The sequence below is a fragment of the Lepisosteus platostomus genome, chromosome 13 (assembly GCF_059453375.1).
Source record: "Lepisosteus platostomus isolate fLepPlt1 chromosome 13, fLepPlt1.hap1, whole genome shotgun sequence".
Classification (NCBI taxonomy): Eukaryota; Metazoa; Chordata; class Actinopteri; order Semionotiformes; family Lepisosteidae; genus Lepisosteus; species Lepisosteus platostomus.
Genome location: NC_142623.1, coordinates 7,569,691 through 7,591,051, shown reverse-complemented (window position 1 = coordinate 7,591,051; position 21,361 = coordinate 7,569,691). Strand labels below are relative to the sequence as shown.

Below are 21,361 nucleotides of genomic sequence, written 5' to 3'. Positions count from 1 at the left end.
CAGAATCAGGAAGCCCTGATCTGGAGCACGAACTTCACCCAAACATTTTATTTTACTGAAAAAGCTTTATTTCTAAACAAAGTATAAATACATTTCAAGAAAAAAAATAAATTTTTAATATAAACATTTGTCTTGTTACAACTTTCTAAGAAAAACAAGGCAGGTTTGAATGGCTCGAAGATTTGCAAGCTCATGGGAACTTTACATTCATTCGGTCAATGTATTTTATTCAAATGCCCAGAAATGCTATGTTGGCTACAGTGTCACTGGGGCCCTGGATTGTGGGACCATTTCACAACAAGCCTCCAAAGAACACTCATCCTGACCCTCACATAACTGAACTGCTGGCGTCACTTAACAGTATTTCCTCATTTGTATTAAAAGTAACACTTCTTTTAATAGGTAACACTAAAAAAAGCTGCATTTGCTAAAATCTTATCCTTGGTAACCCTCCAAAAATTTTGTAAGAAACCGTTTTTAACTCGCACACAAGATAAACAATGAATTAGATTATGCTGCAAGCCAGACTGTATGATTCCTAGAATGTGCAAAAAATACACAGGGATCAAAAGGTCCCAGATTTCTAAAATGTGTACCTGAAAAGAAGTAAAGATTTCTAAAACTGTTTTTGTCCAAGGGCACTGCGCTCTGCTCAATGCACGAGGCATTGACACTGCTGCTCTGCACGTTATTTGTCTGCTGTCATAATCTTTGTAGATCTGTTTACAAGGCAAGCATGTGGCATTTAAAGTGATGCTGATAACATACATACTGTTAATACAGTTTTCTTGCATTAGAAACTTGCCTATGCTTGTGCGAGTACAGCCAGATAGTATAAGTCAGGGACATGGACACTGCATGTTAACACAAGTCTAGAATTCATGTCTAGAAAAGAAATCATACCTATAAAAATTAGCCAGATACATAGGGTGCATGCTTGGAAGGTTATCAAGCAGGCTTGATTGTTATATGCGCATAGCTGGAACCTGAAATTTCTGCATATTTTCCACTTCAACACCTATAGGCATATACATTAGGTTTTGACTGCCCAGAACAGAGGCTATAGTTCAATTCTGTCTTCACATTTTAGTTATTCCATTGTAATTATCACCTTACTGATTCTAAACAATCTCTTATTTGTAAACCAAAAGGTTTGCTAATCTGGTACGGATTTTTTCTTCCCTTGTGAAACTACATTGAAAGAGTCCCAGACCACAGTTATTGCTGAATCTCAGAATGTCAAAAACCTCTCTGATATAGGTTTTTACAACAAATGGATACTGAAATTAGTAGGTTGGAAAATAAAGAACAAATATTCCAGATACACAGCTACTCACTGCTAATCAAAATTCCAAATGATAGCTCCAGTGGGTAGACTGAAGCACCTTAGTTTGCTTCTGTTGCAGACTTGTAAAATACAAAAAAGTAAGTGACCTTTAGCTGCAGAGTGTGCACAAAAAGCAGCAGAAGTAGGAGATGGATTCTATTAAATTAACTGTAGAGTCATTTAGGAAACCATAAGGTTTGCTACAGGAACACAAAATCAAGTTCAGTTATTTCAGCTAGCAGGGAAGTGTTCTACAGCAGCAGAATCTGCCAAACAACTTGTACTGTGCTTCCAGGAAAATGAACGTACTGATTTAAGAAAACATGGTACTTTAATGCCCCCTGTGACTCCTGGGCAACAACTGTTTCATCACTTCCAAAACTTTCTTTGGGATGATCTATTAACTTATTTTGCATACAAACCAGTGAAACCTTGAGATTTCAAAACGACCATGTTTCCTTTTTTTTCTTGGATTTTAGATTTTACAAGGTTCGTGAAGTGTTAATACTAACACAGTCACAGAAAAAACGAAGAATATGGCTATCCTGCCGTCACAAGATCATGTAGCACAAGAGACAGCTAGAAAAACAATGAGGCTGTACAGAAGCATGGTAAACACCGAGCACTCTTGTCCTGCAGTCTAAACCCTAAATGTGTAAACGTAACTGGACCAGTCCCATTCACTTACCCCCCACCATTCCACTCCAGTGATTAATACTACAGTTGATTACCATAAAAAATGGCATGTTACAATCAATCATTACATTTCTGACACTCAAAAACATTTGAACATTTTCAGTTGATTGTCAACCACATCAAAGCATCCCACACAGGAACATATTTGAATAGTAATAATAGTGTTAATAGTAAACGGGGTATATGGGGTCATAGAAGAATGTGTCTCACTCCTTAGTACAGTTTCTGAGGGTGTTGCTCATTACTGAAGACTTTAAAGTAACAAAAAATCATTAAGATATTTTTCCTCTTCCCAATATTACACCCTTGTAGTGTGTCCACAATGAATAAATGTTGGTACTTTTGAAGTCTGATGATAATGTAAAACTGAGAATTGACAGTTTCCAAACAAACAGGCATAACTAGGACTCTTGATTTGTTAAATAACCAAATCTTAAGACTGTGTTTATGCCACATCTAGTGGTGAACAAGAGTAGCTGCTTCATTTGAGAATATGTTGTGTTTTAAGGCACATCCTGGTTCAGGTAGAAAGCCACATTCCTCTGCAGCCCCACTCTGGTTACTGTGTGATGCAGTTGTCACCCATGTCCTGTGCATATCGGTCCAATATGGTGGTCCTCAGCCCTTCCACATCTTGACGGAGCTGTTTGACCTCCGACAGCTTCTTGGAAAGAACGTCTGGGTTCTGCCAGTCATCTTGGTCATCAGCAGCCATCTGTGTAGCTGCAGGACAAAAAAAAAACCCACCATGAATGTTGGTTTACTCGCTGGGCTCCCAACATACATCCTATTGATTATTGTTCAAGGCCTAAAAGAGTGAAAGCAGCTGGCAAAACATTACAACATGTCATTACAACATGTCAAAATGAGCTTTTGTATATTTAACAAAACACTGATGGTGGATAGAAAAGCTCAAGAAAATAGAAGGTCAGATGGCACTCAGTGTCTATCTTTTCATGGGTGACACTTTGGAAATGGAGCTGGGGAACATGGAAGAGATTGGACTTTTTCACAGCCTTGAAGGAACCTATGCCTGTTAGGAGTTAACAATGAAGCCATCAAGAACTGTTTTACCGTTTTTGTGCATTCCCAGCTGACCGAAGTTCCTCCAAGGTGTTTTCTTTAGACTGGAGGTGTAACTCATGTATCTTACGTGTGATTTAGCAGCACGAAAGGGAACAGGGGTCTTGGCTAAATAGATATGTTGATTAACTATGCAGGGCTGACCTAACTGCCATTATTTCTGATCTTCTTTCAAGTTATAAAGTAACAAACCGTTACGGACAAATAATAAAAACATGTTTTTGGATATAAATTTTGCTCACCTTCTAAAATAAAAGCCTGTTGCTGTCCTTGGCAAAGTGAGTGAGAGTCTGTCCTCCTTTCGTTATCGCAATGAATAAATCTCCAGCTTGATTTACCCATCGCATAGTTTACCGCTAAAAGTGTCTAACGCCCTGTTATAAGTGACACTGGCACATTACTATTCTACTAAAGAAAAATAATCCCACATTTGTCATGAAGGCCAAATAAAAATAAATTCTTGCTCTTTTGAATTCTTGCAGAAACCCTATTTAGACAATCATCTGGAAGAAAGAAAAGGCTGTTGTCACGTTTGGGCCTTACATGTTATTCCGAGCAGCAGGGAGAGGTTGGGGTCCCTGCCCTGAGCGCGATGGGTGAGGATGTTGCAGAGGGACTGCAGGTCACAGAGACAGGCTGCCATCTCGCTGTGCAGGCGCTGTGCCAGCTGGGCGCTCTGCGGTGCAGCGGGGGCGCTGCGATCCGGCTGGCCCAGCTTCTCCTGCAGCGTGAGATTCCTCTCCATCAGCTCCTGGTTCTGTGCTGAAAGCTGAAACACATCCACATCCATTAATAACCCCACGAGCATTTACACTGGGACTCACACTAAAGAATGGTAAGATTTTAACATGTACATTTTCAGATTCAATAAATACACCAGAAAGATGTGACCATAGCTCTACACATTGAGGCCCTAAGTGAGAGGAAGCTCTTCCACCCATCTTTCTCACTTGGCTCCATTTCTTTTACACTCGGTACAGCACAGGAGAGTAGAACATCGATTAGTCACGGCTCTATGGTTCAAAAACTACAAACATATTGAAGCAATAATAGTAGCATCTTTTGCACATTCTTTTACAAAACTGTGTTTCTGGGTGCGGTGTATGTTTTTTAGCATTTTGAACTTATTGATGGTATAAAGCCTTGGGTTCAAACCCATTACGCTGCATGGCAGGGGTGCTAACCATCACTCTGCCCAACACAAATCAGACAGCTGGTTTATCTCCAAGCCCGTGCTCCTCACTGACCTCCTTGACGGCCGAGCGGAGCTGCTGCAGCCCCTTGTCCTTCCCTGCCAGCTCCTCTCGCAGGGCCTGACTGGTGCCCTCCTCCTGCAGCACCTGCTCCTGCAACCCCTGGAGGAAGAGCAACATCAGCCTGCACTTGCTTACAGGGGCTCTCTCAAGGACACACACCCCTACCAGCCACGCCCCCTGTTAGCTTAGAGGGGCTCGAGAAGATGGTGGACTAGCGACGCCAGAAGAAATCGCAGCTCAGGACTGACTGACAGGGACTTGTTTCACAGCATGGACTATCTTCAAATGTTTAAGGTTCTGTGTATGAAATATTTTCACAGCATTGTCAACGAGAATATTAACTTAATTTTTAGTTTATAGTAGTCTAAAAAGAAAATAAGGAAGGGGGTAAAAAAATCTAGTCACGCTTCACATTGCAACCATTTACTCACTTGTGGTTTATAGGATTGACTAGGAAATGTCACCCAGTAGTATTACTCACCCTTATTTGGGACCCAAGTTGTTCCATTTTCTTCTGTTGTATTTCCATAACCTTATAAAAAAGGAAAATAAATATTCTGAAAACACCAATTTAATCCCATTTACATTTTGAAATCTGCCAATCTGCAATACACAACTACACTGTGATTGCTAAGGAGTCCATAACATCATGCAACAACTGTAATTCACCTAATAAACATGAGACTGTAACAGAAGCTGGAGAGGGTATGCCTGCTGTAACAACACACACAACAGCAGTGTAATTTTACCCTCCCAGTACCTTGTCTAAACTTAAGCATATCCTTTGCTTCTCAAACTGGGCATCAAACCAAGCCACCAGTTACAGTCTCTATGCACAATGAACCCTATTGCTTTCTGTGGGGATTTAAGCACCTAAGTGCTTTGAGTGATCTGTAACATACCTTCTTAACCCTCTGCAGCTCGTCTTTCAAAGCAGAGTTCTCCGATTTCAGTTTCTCCATGTCCACTGAAGGTAGTCTAGCTCCATCCTCCAGACTTTCCTTCACCTTCTCCTGCAGACTGAGATGGCAGAGCCCATAAGACTGAGCCATTCCACCAACACAACCTCCCCCATGGCCAATAAAGAATATTCGCTCCATCTTATGCATTTCAAACGCTTACAGCCCTAAGTATTTGACATTTTCTACATGTCTCAGACAAAAAAATTTAAAATTATTTTTGGATTCAAACAATACATTTACGACGTACATACACATGAAACCATGATTTGATCCATGATTCTTACTTTCAAAATCCCCTTCAATTACAGATGTTTTTAACCCATTTTCTGCACAACACTTAAAAAAACATTTGCAAGAATGCTTTAAAGGAACAGCAATGTCACAGCAACAAATAAGTAGGTTAATTATTGCTCACAAGAAAATACACTGCAAGAATCAAATGCATAACCACAATGGCAGTAAACCCACTTGCTGTCCTTTTTAGACTGACCAATGATTTAAACTGAAAAAAGAGGGCTGGAGTTATGGAAAAAACAGGTGTTCACAGAACAATGATGGTAACACTTAAAACCTGACACTGCAGCTACAGAGGATAGAAATGCACAGTTGAGTTACACCATATAATTTATAATAGCATCAGTAACATGATCACAACTGGGTTTTACTTCAGCTGTAATATCGAAGAGGACAGAAGTGTTGAGCTTCTGCTCTGCTCAGCTCAGTGCAGCGGTGTACCTGTGCACAGTGGACAGCAGCTCCAGCTCCCTCTGCCTCTGCTTCTCCAGCTGGGACTCTCGGTCTCGGCCCGCGGCCCGGGCTTCCGCCAGCTTGGCCTCGAGGTCAGAAACGGTGTCCTGCAGCTGGCTGGACCTCTCCTCCACCTCCTTCAGCTGCAAGACAAAACCCTTTCATGACATCGCCTCACCCCGAAGAGCTGTTCCATACTTTCTCTGAGCTTGGGAAAAAACACTGGCCACATGCACAGTCGATTTGAGAGAACAACTGTGCAGCACACTACCTGCTGGCTCTGTCTCTGGTAGTCCTCCAGGGTCGGCAAGTCAGCCAGGTACCTCTCCAGTGTCTCAATCCTCTGCTGCTTCTCGCGGTTCTGCTCAGATTCCTTCTGACACTTCTTCTTCAGGCTGTTGATGTGCTTGTCTCTGCTGCGAACCTGCAAAAAGTGGGTGAGCACAGAAAAGACCCTCCTTAAGATTATGTGAACAGAAATGAAGAAATTTGCAAAATAATCTTAATAAGGGGAAACTATGCTTTTAGATTATTTTCTTCAATTTGTCTCAGGTCTGGGCAAAAAGATACCATATATAGTCATAAAGCATTTGTACAGCTTTCAAACATTCACAAGTAACATGTCAAATCAACTACTAACTATGGACTGTCTTGAAAGTATAGATACACACTAATCACCAAAAGATGTAAAACAAACCTCAGTAATTAGGAAAAACATTTTTCATTGTAGGTGCACTGACATTTTAATGAACAAACATGTTAATCAACATAATTAACCTGTGACATCTGTCATCAACAGCATGTCTTGTGTGAAAGTCACTGACTGGTAGCATGTGTGGCTAAGACTGGAAGTAATACAAAGAGTACATCTGTAGTTTGAGCCTAATTAGCTGTTTCACTAATAAGATGACATAGTGCTTATGCACCCATCAAAGACATTCAGGAGTATTCTAGTCATCCAAGAATGCTAAAAATGACACCAAAATATTTAGCCTATATTTAAATACGTATACTTTTTTTTTCTCTGACAGGTTTCTTTGCATGCTTACTATAGATTTATAGTCAATACAGAAATCAGCTACTAGAATACTAACATGGAGTCCAACACATTATCCAGAATGTTAAGTCTTCGACCCGCTTACCCATCAGATACAACATTGAGCACATAAAGCAAGATTTTGATGTCTTTTAAAACTAGACGCTATGCTCTTTCTGTGTCTACAAAATTTAAAGTAAAAGGCCACAGAACCAGGTTTTTGGCCGTTGACTCCCTAAACAATTGTTTTTTAAACTAAGGTGATTTTTTTTTCCGCAACGAGGCTTTTAACTCACTATCAACAAATTAAAGAACTTTGAGATTCTCACACCTTAAAGTATATCATGATACTTCAGATTAAAAGCATATCTGGACTGGCCATGCACCCTTGGAGCTCATATAAGGTCTATTTTCAGACTCCTACCCGTTCCTCCTGCTTCTTCATTTCCTCTGCATGCTTCTGTGTCATTTGATGGAAGGTGTCATTTAACTTGCGCAGCTCAGCCTCGACTGCTGCAAGCTTCCTCTCAGACTCGGCTCTCTCCCTGCTGAGGCCGTCGGTCCGTTCAGCAAACTGCGCTCGAAGGAACGTGTTCTCCCTCTGGGCCTCCTGTGGACCAGGCAGAAGGAGAGGCTTTGGGATTTGATTTACATGTGCAAGGTCTCATCACCGAGAGAAATCCTCTTCAGGCAATCAATCTTTGCTCATCGCTTCTACTATACATCTCTGCTGCTTTGTAAAGCACTATAGGGCTAGGTATACATCTGCCAAATTGATATCATTGTTTAACAGCTGGGGTCAGATCTAAGAGAACACAGGTGTGACCTGCATAAACATCAGTGTTAGATGAGCTCTTTCCTACATAGCTCTGTAACACTGCTGAATCTGTTGGCAGTTGGCTGAATCTGCTCAGAGAACAAATATTTCAGTTACACATTGGTTTCACTTCCTTTTGAATAAAGAGCAAAGAATTAATGGGCACACTAATAATTCAGGGCTAGAATACAGACTGTAAGCTATGTAAAAATGGCTTCATCGCCCTCTTTAGAAGCAGTAACAAACAGAGTAATTCACTGAGGCCTTTTCATACTGACCACCACATCTAATAAAGAACAAGTAAAGAAAATTAATTATTTTAAAATCTTCAATGTTTGTGACAACATGTCTAACATATTACTGATTAACCGGTGATTAATTTCAAATAAGATTAAAAGCACCTCACAAAAGATAGACCCCTATAAGTAACTGTGCATATTTAAAGGCTAGAAGACATGCTACTAGAGTCCTCATTCTCACAGGATGTTACAAGACCTCAGTTTTTTTCCTAGCTGCCGTCAGTATCTTACCTGCAGTCTTAGTAAATAAACATCAGAATAGGGAGCTGTCCGGCCAAGAAGAGCACTGTGGACTTGCAGTTCACTCTCTCTTAGTCTCTGCTCCAGCTGAGACATCTGCTGCTTTTGCCTGGAGTCCAAATCAAGCAAGGAATCTTACCATTTTGAATCTTTAGGCAATGCACAGTCACAGCTATACAACCAAAATATAAATGTCTTATGATCGGCTTAGGGGGCAGCACGGTGCAGCAGTGCTTAGCCACTGGACCCCTAGGTTTGATTCTGGACTTGGGGCGCTATCTGCATGGAGGTTCTCCCCAGGTTTGTGTGGGTTTTGTCCAGAAGGTCCAGTTTCCTCCCACAATCCAAAGACATACTGGGAGGTTAACTGGCTTTTAGGAAAGTTTTCCCTCGTGTCTGTGTGTGTCCTGCGATTGACTGGTGTCCCGTCCAGGGTGCACCCTGCCTGGCTCCTGTGGCTTGTTGGGAGAGGCTCCAACTCCCCTGTTACCCTAAATTTGATGAAGCTCTTAGAAAATGGATGGATGATCAATTCAGCCCTTTCACAAAAAAATGTCATTCTTTTGCTGTCAATTTGGCAATTCTTAGTAAAAAAGGAATCTCCCCACAAACCTTCATATCCCTCCTTGCAAAGTCAAATTCATTAATTCACCAATGACTAATTGTGCACACACATGCACACTTGGAATTAAGAAGGATTCAGTACAAGGTACTTGCCTTTCAATGACCAATTCCTTCTCCTTAATTAGGCTTTCATTAGCTTTAATTACAGCATCCCACTTATTGCCTTCTTGATGCAGGACAGAGGGATACAATGAAGAATATTGTCCAGAGCCTGAGGAGAGTAACTGAAACATTGAGACATATTAGCTACAGCACATTAAAAAATACCACTAATACAAATTAGCAATAGCAGGGAATCTTCCCAATACATATTTGCGATCGGCCTTTTTCCTGAGTCATAGAAAGAGCTGCATTAACAAAAATCTCTAACGGTTAGTACCTTAGATCTGTTAAATATATAACTGTGAGGCATTGTCATGGCTTATTTTTCCATCTCACTGAAACATAGCACCTTACCTGCATCTGCTCCATCTGCAGCCGAACGCTCTCAAGCTGCTGCTTCTGCTGCTGCCAGGCAGCCAGGTCACAGGAGCGATCCAGCAACCTGGAGTCATATCCTTTGGCATTCACCTGCTCCCTCATCCACAGCTGGGACGGGAAAGCCTGCGGAGCTGTGGCAGAGTGAGGTCCTACAGGCGCAGCACTAGAGTAACTGGGGAGGAAACCGTTCCTTGGCCCACACAGATCAGAGGCAGAGCCTGCGGCCTTGCTTTCTGGGAGAGCTTTGTAGGCTGTGTCTACAGAGCAATGGCCCTCTTTCCGTGCCTCAGTACCGTCAGGCTGGCTGCTCAGCTGCAGGCGGTACCTGGGGTCTGCATAAAAAGTGCTCAATAGTGCCGACTGGTTCAGAGTGGGTTCGATAGCAGGCATGTCAAATTTCCTGTACTCGTCCAGGCGCGAATGCTCGCTGTTGGGAAAGAGGGAATGGTCTAGTCCATTTACTACAGTCCTGTAATGACTCAAGCAATCGCCAGGTGCAGACTTTGCATTGGTATCTCCATTCACAAGAGTGCGCATTTCAGGGCTGGGAGACTCCTGCTTGGAGACAGGAGAGGATTTGCTGCTGGCGTCTTGATCTGCCCCATTCATCTGAGTGCAGGCTTGGTGTTTGCCCACAGAGTGCAGTTTGGAAGGCGACATGCCCACAGTGGAGGGCATGACATGAGCAGTGGGGATGGTGACTTGGCTCCTAATTGGCTGGAAGGAGGGGCTGCCACTGGAACTGCGGAAATCTGTAACAGGACATGGTGAACATCAGCCATGCTAAATGTACTTAAAAAGTCTTAAGCTACCTAGGGAAGTCTGCTATTTTTTGTAAATTGCCTATAAACTCTGGCTTGAAATCTTCCTCTTGACATGGAGTTAAGATCTTTGGAGCAACACAGAAATTCATCAACTACGACCCTAGACAGCCCTTTTCTTATCGGTGGGAAAAAACAAAATCGGGTGTCTCTCACATTTTGAGAACAGCTGGGTCCAATCTCAAAGACAATGAGCAGCTTCTTCAGAGTACCAAAGACACGCATATGCCTTTTTAAATTAACATGATATCAAATAAGCTGAGGATCTGAAATAAATTTTATGCCAAACCAAATGGATGATTTCCAGCACTCAAAAAAGGAAAACTTTAAGAACTGTCTGGTACATAGCACATACTTCATCTGCCCAGCACTTTTAGTAACACTGAATGAAAGTAATTCAGTGTTCAAAAATGCTCTAAAGCAAAAAAAAAAAAGAATTAATTTGAAACAAGAAAAAAAAAATGAGCATAACAGAATAAATGTTTAACATCAACAAAGAATGGGAAAGGGGAAGAGTACATTAGCGTTATGTGAATTAAGATAGAATGACATGCTTTCCTTTAAATAAAAATATATTTATAATAATTAGGATTAAAATTACACTGAAAAGTCAACTTACCTAGTTTCAATTATCAGAAAAAAGACAACCAGTTTTTGCGGCTCCATTCACACAAGCAAAAGGAAAACGACGAAGGCTCATTTTTTATGCTGACAAGTGCTCATTTTTCAGGATCTGCTTATGTGGCACTCAGCAGAGCTCAGCAATCACCTTGAATTCCAAGATGATTCTACAGCTGCCCAACACACTGGCACCCACACACATCACAACACGGTGACAGAGAATTATATTCCAAAAAATTACAGGAGGGTGAGAGATTACACTTGTTATCCCCTTTTCCAGTCCTTCACTGTCTGTTCCACAGGAAGACGCACAGAAAGGTTAGCGATATTAATAGCCCCTCATTCTCAGGTTACACTAAATGCCTTGATCTGTATAAGCTTGTTATTTCAGTCCGTGTTTTTTACCCTTCTTCAAAAGCTGTACAGTGCACTCAAAAATATTGCTTTTTGCAAAAACCTTTACAAATCAAATTAGAGCTAAAGGTCTTGAAAACAGGATCCGATCCAATGGCTGCAGAAGCATATACATTAGACAATCAAAAATCAAATTTAAAATGGTTCAAATGAAAGCTGAAACTAAATAAAATAGAATTACTCACTTGCAAGTTACAGTATAACCATGCCCTTAAGGTATACCGACATCAATTGCTCTTTTATTACGAGTCAAGTCTAAACAAGGCTAAGCAACTCCAATATAAAGAGAAAAGTTTTAATTTCCTGCTACTTATAGGCTATTCGTAAGGATTGGATTGCACAAATAACAGAGACTATCTGGTCTACTTAATTTAAGCCGCAAGGAGAAAAAGAAAAATCTGATTCAAACATGTTACTAGGAATACCTTTTTAAAAATCCACCCCCAGCATGGTAAAGTTCCAGGTATTATCAAAATAAGAAGTATGCATATGTAGCTCTTTGGTTAAGGTTTCGCCTCAAGCCAGCCACAATTGCATTTGGGTATGTGCAGAAACTTCAGAAAGTTTCACAGTAGTTGCTTAATAGATATGAACATATAATTTGCCTGACAGCTCATGGGCATGTGTTCTTGAGCAAGAGAAACCCTAGTATCCTCAGCACAGAAAGTACTGCGTCAGTGAGCACATAGTTGGCATCTCCAGCACAGATGCCTGGAGTGCCTCCCTGTTCACCAGTGCACACTGTTTAGAGCAGTACACAAAACAAACCGGTAGTCAAGTACTGTAAAAGGCTAGGATTTGCCTAAACTGGTCATTTTGCTATCAAATACAAACATGCTTTAGGATGTTCGCTGACATCTTACTTTGTTTCCAATACGGGCGATACCATCCCTGAAACATTACATATCACAATGAGTCCAGTTTTCCCATTTAGGCCTCCAATTTGATACTTCTTCATCATGAGGTTTACTCATGGAAGATATTCTTGGCCTGCAGTGAGTATATTTCTCCCTGCACACCACTTGGGTATCCCTGGAACATTACAACATCACCAGCTTAAAAATATCCTGTATTCCTGGAAACCAGGAGTCGTACAATACCATAAATACTAAACTGTGGAAAACCCAAAGTCCAATCTCCTGCTGCAAAAAGAGCAGTGTGCCAACAAAGACATAGGCTTAAGCTGCAGTCACGTGTGAAAACTCACCACATAAATGCTGCTGCAATTTCCTAAACGCACATTAGTTTGCACGACATATCAAACTTCTCCAAGACTGAGATCAACCACACGCAGTTGTACTTTAGACAAAGCCCATTTGACAGCAAGACCACGGTGCTCGGGCTGCCGGACAGAGGCTGCTCTCACCTTCAGTGCTGTCCGACGGGGTGGTGCCCAGTCCGGTATCGGCGCTGTCAGCGGTGCTGGGCCGCCGCCCAAAGCGGCTCTGGAACTTCTCCGACACAGCGGGTGTCTGCCACTCCATGTCCGGGCAGCCTGCTGCACAACGGAGGGAGACACCAAAACAGTCAGACCTGCGGAGACTCTCACGATGTCCGATAAGGACGACTAGGCCACGTGCACGCCTGGGCTCTAGTCTGCTCAACTGCATATTAATCCCAGAATACAGGGCTTACAAACCAAATATTCCATCATTAAAAGATACTTACCAGTTCTGTACATAAACAACATTCTTTGCTCACAGGCCAATCTTTCTAAACGGAGAAGTGTTAAAAAGGTTCTAGAAAAACGTAAATTACGTACCATATTTCTCAGTTGTTTACAGCAGGGTCTTTTTGAAATTAAAATTAAAATACTGGAGATGGGATTCTCTCCAATAGTTAACACAAGGCAGCTATATGGAGAGAAAAGTTCTTTACTATAAAAAAGAAGCATAAAACTTATCTTTACAAAATATGAACCATTAAGTATGCCTGTATCACATTATAACTCAAATCCATACTAACACGAACGTTTACGTCACTGTACATCTTCCCATCAGTTGCTTACAAAAGGCTTTTGAGAATTTAATAAACCTCAATGCAACACCGTCACATCAACAATCTGACCAATCTTCGAAATTCACCTGAAAGGTTTGGGTGCTGGTACATCAAGTCTTGAGATCTCTGCAAGATGCTCATTTGATTCACTGACACCTGAGAGAAAATTGCAGTTCTGTAATCCATAACCTTACTGAAGAAAGCAATTCCAGGGCTCCAAATACCCTGACTAAAACTTAAAATCAGGCATGACATGATCTTTACAAGCCTGTTAATATGCTGAATCCAAAATAAAAAGCTGAAATCGCTTGGGATTCAACTGTGCTAAGCCATACATACTTACACGTTTATTAACATGCACCTGAAAACGTAATTTTAAAGGACTGATCTCCATCTCCCTTGAAGCTTCCAAAGAATTATTCAGAAAAGCACTTCTGCAGTCTTGACTAGAAACTAAAGCCACTGAACTACAATGTTCTCTCCACTACACTAATAAAGCCAATGCACAGACAGACGAGTGCAGTCGGGGATTAAAAAAAGCAAATCGCCAGGGACCAAATGTTCCTCCTGTAAAACAGCTTCAAATGTTGTGTCACGGGACCTGTGTATTGCTATGAAGGGGATCCTATGTCAGGAACACTATTGCTTTAAGCTGGTTATTACTCAAGCCTCACGAAGAGGGAGCAGTGTTACAAAACCAGAGCAGCAGAAATAAACAGAAAAGCAAAACATGACTATGACCTCTTAACCTCCAAGTTAAAAGAGACAGCGACTTCCTTTCCACACATTTAAGTACAAATCCAACATGAACTAACTGGACCAACCCTGCATACATTAGTCCCCTAAAGTGGAACATTTGAGCCCCCTTGAGCAAACTGAAACCACTAACCAGTGCAGTAGGCACATAATAAACGACCATGGGTGGCCTTTCCTAACTTGGAGTAACAGGACAGACCAGCTGTACAAAGTGAGAAATCACAGTCAATTGACAACAGCTGCAATCATTAATGTTTACCATTCAAAGTAAGCTAAACATGGCTTCAGGTCCCAAATGAGGAGGAATCTCTTCTGTACATTATATTAAGGTTGTTCCAAAACAAAAGAGAATTACTGTATAACATTGAAAAAAGTGCTTTATAGACTGTTGCAGCACCTGCAATGATAGCTGAATTAGATTTTACTGCACACTATCAAATACCATCAAATTCACACAGATCATTCCTTTACTTTGAATTTCTCAATATCTAAGATAATAATCATGCTCACTGACCTTACCACGACATTTTTCAAAGCCTTCTATTATTGGTTTTGATTTTTTCCAAGTAACAATAGATTAATGCAAAATACAATTCTAAATGTTTTATTTGATATGAATTACTGTCACACACAGCAATTACACCCCATTTACAATTAAGCTCAAAACACTTAAAGCAGACTCACAGTCAATTAATGCCAGCAGTTGTGCTTTCCCATAACTTTAATGGGAGACTGGATACACAGCTCAAGCAATTAATATTGATTTTAAATCCACACAATACAGTCCAGACAGTTTCCAACGGACCAGCTCACCCACCAGAAGCTAAATATCAAGGTTTTGCATCCCATACTCTGATAACAAAAGTATCGTGATTCTCTAGAGTGGGAAGTTTCTATAAAGTGCTTAATCCAATAGTATTTAATATTAATAATCTCAGCTGAAACTTAAAATCTGTATGACAAATTGCTCATTTAAAAGTAAAGTACCATCCACGAATCGAGTGTATGCCTTAATAAAAAACAGAACACCAATAACCTTCATAGTCTAGCACAGTAAACACCACATATACAAAAATAAACAATTTGTTCCACGCACTGTAACAAAGTGATTTCTTCTGTTTTAACGCAGTGAGCTCAACAGCAGTGGGGCTTTTGGGCAGCGATACTGGGCTTCCTGACATCCACACAAAACAGCTGCAGATCAACAGAGGCAGGACTTGGAAACACGGTAACACAACAATTTCATGGTGGTAAAAAGATACATTTTCGCTCAAAGCCATATCCAGCTGTATTTAACTAGCACGTTACATCCAAAATAATTCTCATAAACAACAAAGTAAAAAACAGAACCACTTTTCTAATCTCAAAAGTATTACAGAGAAATAACTTTGTATTTTGAACTTAATGTTAAGCAAAGATCTAGTTACATTTTGGGCAATTTCAAATGTATATAACCTGCCGATTACAGTCGATATATTCTGTGTACGAATCGTTGGTAAGAACGCTTTTAATTAACTCTTACCTTTAGGTACTGAATTACGTCGAAAGCTTTGTTTTTTGTAAACGAAACCATAAATAAGTTCACCTGAAAATTAGTTACAAGAGTCTTCACACACTTTCCCCTGCTTTTTGTAACCGTTAACAAGTCTTTCTTTCGTGTGCTTAAGCTCCGCCTATTGATAAATCTAATTGGCAAAAGAAGACGCTCTGCGGTGTTGGATTGGATAATAAAGCTGTCTATTACAGAAAGTCTTTATTTTGATTGGTTACCAACGAAATGCCAAAGTGTGTAGTTCGGTTGAACTTCAACGCTACGATTTGCTCTGCCGTAATGTTCCGAAAAGAAGAGTTTTTAATTTTCGGTTTTTGAGGTTTGCTCTTTACCGTAGTTTTTACATGCACGTTTAAGATCGAATGTAACTATTTGAAATTCGAACCAAAAATACATTATAAAGTGAGGGATTAAAATGGAAAATTAGGCCTATATCTCGTTATTTGTCGCGCACAAACTTTAGCCTCTAGCTTGGTTTTATATTTGTAATATTGTAGTCAACACTTACAAGAAAATATATTGAAGTTCAGATTAAACGTTTAACTTGAGTGATATGTATTACCTCTTGTGGTTTAACTGTGTCGAGAAAGAGTAATTCTATGATGAATGTTTTACTCTTAGAAGAATGATGGTGTCATAATAACTGTTTTTACTTTATTGAAATAATAATAAGAATTGCTCACACTTATATAGCGCTTTTCTGGACACTCCACTCAAAACAATTTACAGTTAATGGGGACTCCCCTCCACCACCACCAATGTGCAGCATCCACCTGGATGATGCGACGGCAGCCATAGTGCGCCAGAACGCTCACCACACATCAGCTATCAGTGGGGAGGAGAACAGAATAATGAAGCCAATTTATAGATGTGAATTAGGAGGCCATGATTGGTAAGGGCCAATGGGAAATTTGGCCAGGACACCAGGGTTACACCCCTACTGTTCTTGAGAAACGCCCTTGGATTTTTAATGACAGCAGAGAGTCAGGACCTTGGTTTTTACGTCTCATCCAAAAAATGGCACCTGTTTACAGTACAGTGTCCCCATCACCATACAGGGGCATTAGGACCCATAGACTGCAGGGTGAGCACCCCCTGCTGGCCCCACTAACACCTCTTCCAGCAGGAACCTTAGTTTTGCCCAGGAGGTCTCCCATCTACATACTGACCAGACTCACACCTGCTGAGCTTCAGGGGGTTGCCAGTTGTGAGTTGCATTGTGATATGGCTATACCATATAAATATTTGTACAAACTCTTGATTAAAAATCATGAGTCAAAGAATTAGTCTATTACTGCCCATTGGTAACTACTAAGCTCTGAGTTAAGGTGCCGCTGTAGTATATTGTCTGTCAACCTGTCATTTCATTGTCCAGCTGGGAAGCTGAGGCTACTTCATATTTAATGACTAATTAAGATCTCTCTGCTTCTTTATGTATAATTTCATTGTGCTTTCAATACATTGACTGCAGCAAACATTTGCGTTTAGGATTGCAAAATTACCCTTAATAAATGGGTAGTAAATTGTTCATACAATTATAAAGCCTTCTAGAAGGAACAATATACCTTCTGCAAATAGGATTCTAAATTCTGCAATTCAGAGTTCAGGCTATGATCAGGGTAACTTTTGAATGAACAAAGTAACTTTTGTTGTGAACGTGAAAGCAGTCTTAGGTAGAGATGGGTAATTATAATGACATCGCTGTTACTACTTTAATAATATATTTCATTTGTAATGTGCAGTGTGGTGGCTCTGTGGCTCAGGATGTGCGCCTGTGGCTGGAAGGTTGGTGGTTTGTATCCTGCGAGCCAGCAGAGGAATCCTACTCCACTGGGCCCCTGAGCAAGGCCCTTCACCCCAACCGCTCCAGGGGTGTTGTATAAATGGCTGATTCTGAACTCTGACCCCAAGGTTCTCTCCCTGTCTGTGTGTCTCATGGAGAGCAAGCTGGGGTATGTGAAGCAGGGGCGTAGCCAGGAATTGATTTTTGGGTGGGCCTCTGCAAACGTGAGTGGCACGGGCTCTAACTGACCGTCCTGCCAGCACAGAGGCCCCCTCCAATTTACAATGCAATCCTCGATCGGTATAATCAGCAGAATTAGCGGAACCTTATGGATATATACATACAATTCAATTCAAGGTGCTTTATTAGCATGACCGATAGGTACAATCAGTGTTGCCAAAGCAAATAAAAATAATAAAATTAACATAGAACAAAACAAAAAATAGAAGTAAAATAAAATCTACAGACATGTTACAGACATTTACAACAAAGACATATTATATAATATCGACATATACTGTAGGCGGCTGGAGCATTATTGGGAGACGGACTCACTGTTCCTCAGGCTGTGACAGGAGATCACATACTGGGCTGCCAGATCAACTGAGTTCCCTCCTCCCTCTCCCAGTAGGATTGGGACCTGTTGTGGTTTTGGCAGGTGTGGGAACTCTGGGATTAGATTTCTGAATTTCGGGAAGAATGTTTCTCTAATCCCAGAGTATCTGTCACAGTGCAGTAGGAAGTGCACCTCTGTCTCTATTTCTCCCCGCTGGCAGTGGGAGCACAGCCTGTCCTCTCTGGGCAGCCAGGTCTGCCTGTGTCGCCCAGTTTCTATGGCCAGGTTGTGGTCACTGAGCCTGTACTTCGTCAGGGTCTGTTTCTGTGTGTTATTTTTTATTTTGGTCAAATATTCAGCTAGTGTGTATTGTCTGTTTAAGGTTCTGTAGCATTCCAGTTTATGTTGTGTTTGTGTGTGTGTGTCCCAGTGTGTGAGATATTGCTGTTTGATCTGTGCTGTGATGTGGTTGAGTCTGGGTTGTGGTGCTCTAGCAGTGCTGTCCTGAGGCTGGTTAGTATCGGTGTGGCTCAGGTCGGTGAGCTTTAGGACCAGCTGGCTCAGGGGGCTCTGTTTTGGGCTCAGCTCTTGGCTCAGACACTGTCTCTCTCTCTCTCTCTCTCTCTCTCACATGCACACAGAGGTTAATCAACAATTACCTAGGCTCCTGAACGCTACTGTGCCACGGCGGACACGCACAGGAAACAATCAGTGCCTGCATCTGTTGTGAGGTTGTGGCCTTCTAGACCAGACGCAGGCGTCGGGACTTGGAATTGAATATGGCGATAATCTCGTCACTGTCTAAGAGTCGGCAAATTCCCGTTCAAATGACAGCTAGTTTGCAAAGGTCTCTCATATGAGGACTTTGTCTTCGGCTAAAGAAACGCTGCAAGAGCTAATTTTCACTTGTTGCTTGTAACAGTTCTAAGTATTTCTTGTGCTTGCTTTTAGATTATTCAGTATTTTACGAGTTACTCAGAAGTTAATAATTTATTGCAAAACACACTGAACACAATGTAAAACGCAAGATTCAAAATCCGCCCGAAATATTGTATTTAAAATACCATGCAGAACCAATACTTCTATGTTAGAACATTGAGTTAGATATTTTCTTTTCATTTTTAACCATGTTCTCGAAAATGTATTGCTTGTGTACTCCTTTCATTGGTGAAAAGACGCCAGTTTCCAAATTACCGCTGGTACAACACGAGACCCCATATTCACATTTTTAGTATTAGTTTCAAGATCGATATAATTTAACTATAAAAAACAAAATTTAAAAGTGCGTGTATAATAATATAATGAAAATAAACTTTACATGTCTATTAATGTTTTACGCACAAAGCAGAAGGTGTTTCTCCTACCTTAAACGATTAAAACTGTTCAAATACCATGCATTCGTTACAGAAAGCAGCGGAGACGGTTATATTGCAAATAAAAAATGTATTTATTTCGAAGAGTACGGGACATTGTGAATCAATAAAAACTTTTAAAAATAAGCCGATGTAGTTATAATGCAAATAAGTAAAGCATTTTAAAACTAGATTCTCATTTACAGTAAACAAGCCGATCCACCTGGCGCTGCTGGCTTGAACAGCTCTCAGACCCGTGATTGGCTAAACCACCGAACAGGTCGGGCCGCGATTGGGTGAAAAGTGAGAATCGACACTCTGATTGGGTAAAGCGCCACAGCGGAAGTTCCGTGTGTACTGTGTGTGCTGTATGAGCACGCTGGATATACAGTAACACATGTATTGGTTTCCAGTTACTGGTAATTCTAAGAGAAGTCGCAATGAGGTCAAAACTGAATAGCAGACAAAGAACGTCATGGCATCCACAGCGCGGTCACGACTCGGTTAAAATGTCACGATAGGAGTGCGCGCATCCCGATCACGACTGGCGCACCACTGTCACTCGCGACATTAAGTCCATATATTGCGATATGACATACCCCGACAAAACACCCCCGCCCCAATGTCACGACATGAAGCCCGCATATCACAAAAGTGCCCAGTCCCTATGTCTCGACATGAAGCCCACATATCGCGATATGACATACCCTGACAAAAGTGCCCTGCCCCCATGTCGCGACAGAGCCTGCATATCGCGATATGACCTACCCCGACAAAAGTGCCCCGCCCCCATGTCGCGACATACAGCCCGCATATCGCGATATGACATACCCCGACAAAAGTGCCCCGCCCCCATGTCGCGACATAGAGCCCGCATATCGCGATATGACCTACCCCGACAAAAGTGCCCCGCCCCCATGTCGCGACATAGAGCCCGCATATCGCGATATGACATACCTCACAAAAGTGCCCCGCCCCCATGTCGCGACATAGAGCCCGCATATCGCGATGTGACCTACCCCGACAGAAGTGCCCCGCCCCCATGTCGTGACATAGAGCCCGCATATCGCGATATGACATACCTCACAAAAGTGCCCCGCCCCCATGTCGTGACATAGAGCCCGCATATTGCGATATGACCTACCCCGACAGAAGTGCCCCGCCCCCATGTCGCGACACAAAGTCCATATATCGCTACATGTCCTGTCTGGGTATATCATGTCCAGATATGAGACCTTTGGTGCGACAGCGGTACCAGGGTGGCATGGAAGCAAGGCGCCAGTCGTGATATACACTGCCGCGATATACATGCGATATACATGGGGTCCCTATCATGACATGCTGCGGAGGGCTTGTCGCATGGTATCCCACAGTTACGCGTTTGGCAACAGCGTGTCATGGTAGGGAAAGAAAGGAAAACGTGCCTTAAAAAATAAAAACCATAGATCTTACAATCACAGTGATTTTACATACATTACAACCACAGGTTGTAAATGCATCGCCCCAAGGGTAATATCGAGTGAGGCGCCATGACAATAAAAACGGCAAAGGTATTAAAATATTAAGTTCTGAAGATCTTGTTTGATTCTTTATGATGCTTCTAAACGTGTATGAAACCCACGAAACTACTATTGTAGCGCATTCGCCTGGCGCTACGGCCGAAGAGCGCCCGGCTGGGGTACTAGGAAAGCCGCTGAGCAGTAAAGCTGACCCACTGCAAAACGGGCGTACAGTTTGCTGAGATCGCCCGCATTCTTGTAAATAGTTCCCTGGTTTCACACCCCTTTTATACTTGTACCCAATTGCCACCCTATCGCTGTGTAACTACCTGCTCGCTCACTCTCTGCTAGCGCAGGGGCGCGGGGGTGCAGTGCTGCCTGTGCCGAAAAATAAAAGCACGTGTTTCGTTCAACGACTGGATGAATCTCTGTGTCCGTCCTC

At 41.8% G+C, this 21,361-nt stretch overlaps 1 protein-coding gene across 6 annotated transcripts; it reads right to left on the bottom strand.

The window, feature by feature from the left end:
* Positions 1–45: 45 nt before the first annotated feature.
* Positions 46–15,851, bottom strand: cep85 (centrosomal protein 85). Of its 6 annotated transcripts, XM_088602898.1 has the most exons (15): positions 15,700–15,813; positions 15,274–15,371; positions 13,508–13,577; positions 12,790–12,921; positions 9,544–10,319; positions 9,181–9,311; positions 8,455–8,572; positions 7,532–7,717; positions 6,343–6,495; positions 6,060–6,214; positions 5,265–5,382; positions 4,844–4,894; positions 4,354–4,461; positions 3,650–3,875; positions 46–2,746 (listed from the first exon to the last, which is right to left on the bottom strand). In XM_088602898.1, exons 3-15 carry the CDS (start codon positions 13,560–13,562, stop codon positions 2,583–2,585), a joined length of 2,373 nt encoding a protein of 790 aa, XP_088459024.1. In that variant the 5' UTR covers positions 13,563–13,577; positions 15,274–15,371; positions 15,700–15,813; the 3' UTR covers positions 46–2,582. The 6 variants fall into 6 exon arrangements, with proteins under 6 accessions (XP_088459024.1, XP_088459023.1, XP_088459022.1 ...); XM_088602897.1 differs by lacking the exon at positions 15,274–15,371 and having other exon boundaries at positions 15,700–15,843; XM_088602896.1 differs by lacking the exons at positions 15,274–15,371; positions 15,700–15,813 and adding an exon at positions 13,765–14,500.
* Between the last annotated feature and the right edge of the window lie 5,510 nt (positions 15,852–21,361).

Excerpts from the sequence above, each read along its gene's own strand:
- cep85 (XM_088602897.1), bottom strand. The coding sequence starts at position 15,750 with ATGGTTTCGTTTACAAAAAACAAAGCTTTCGACGTAATTCAGTACCTA. Across the intron at positions 5,383-6,059 it reads CTGCTGTCCACTGTGCACAG|TCTGCAGGAGAAGGTGAAGG; the intron begins GTACACCGCTGC and ends CTGCCATCTCAG. Across the intron at positions 4,895-5,264 it reads AGCTGCAGAGGGTTAAGAAG|GTTATGGAAATACAACAGAA; the intron begins GTATGTTACAGA and ends CTTTTTTATAAG.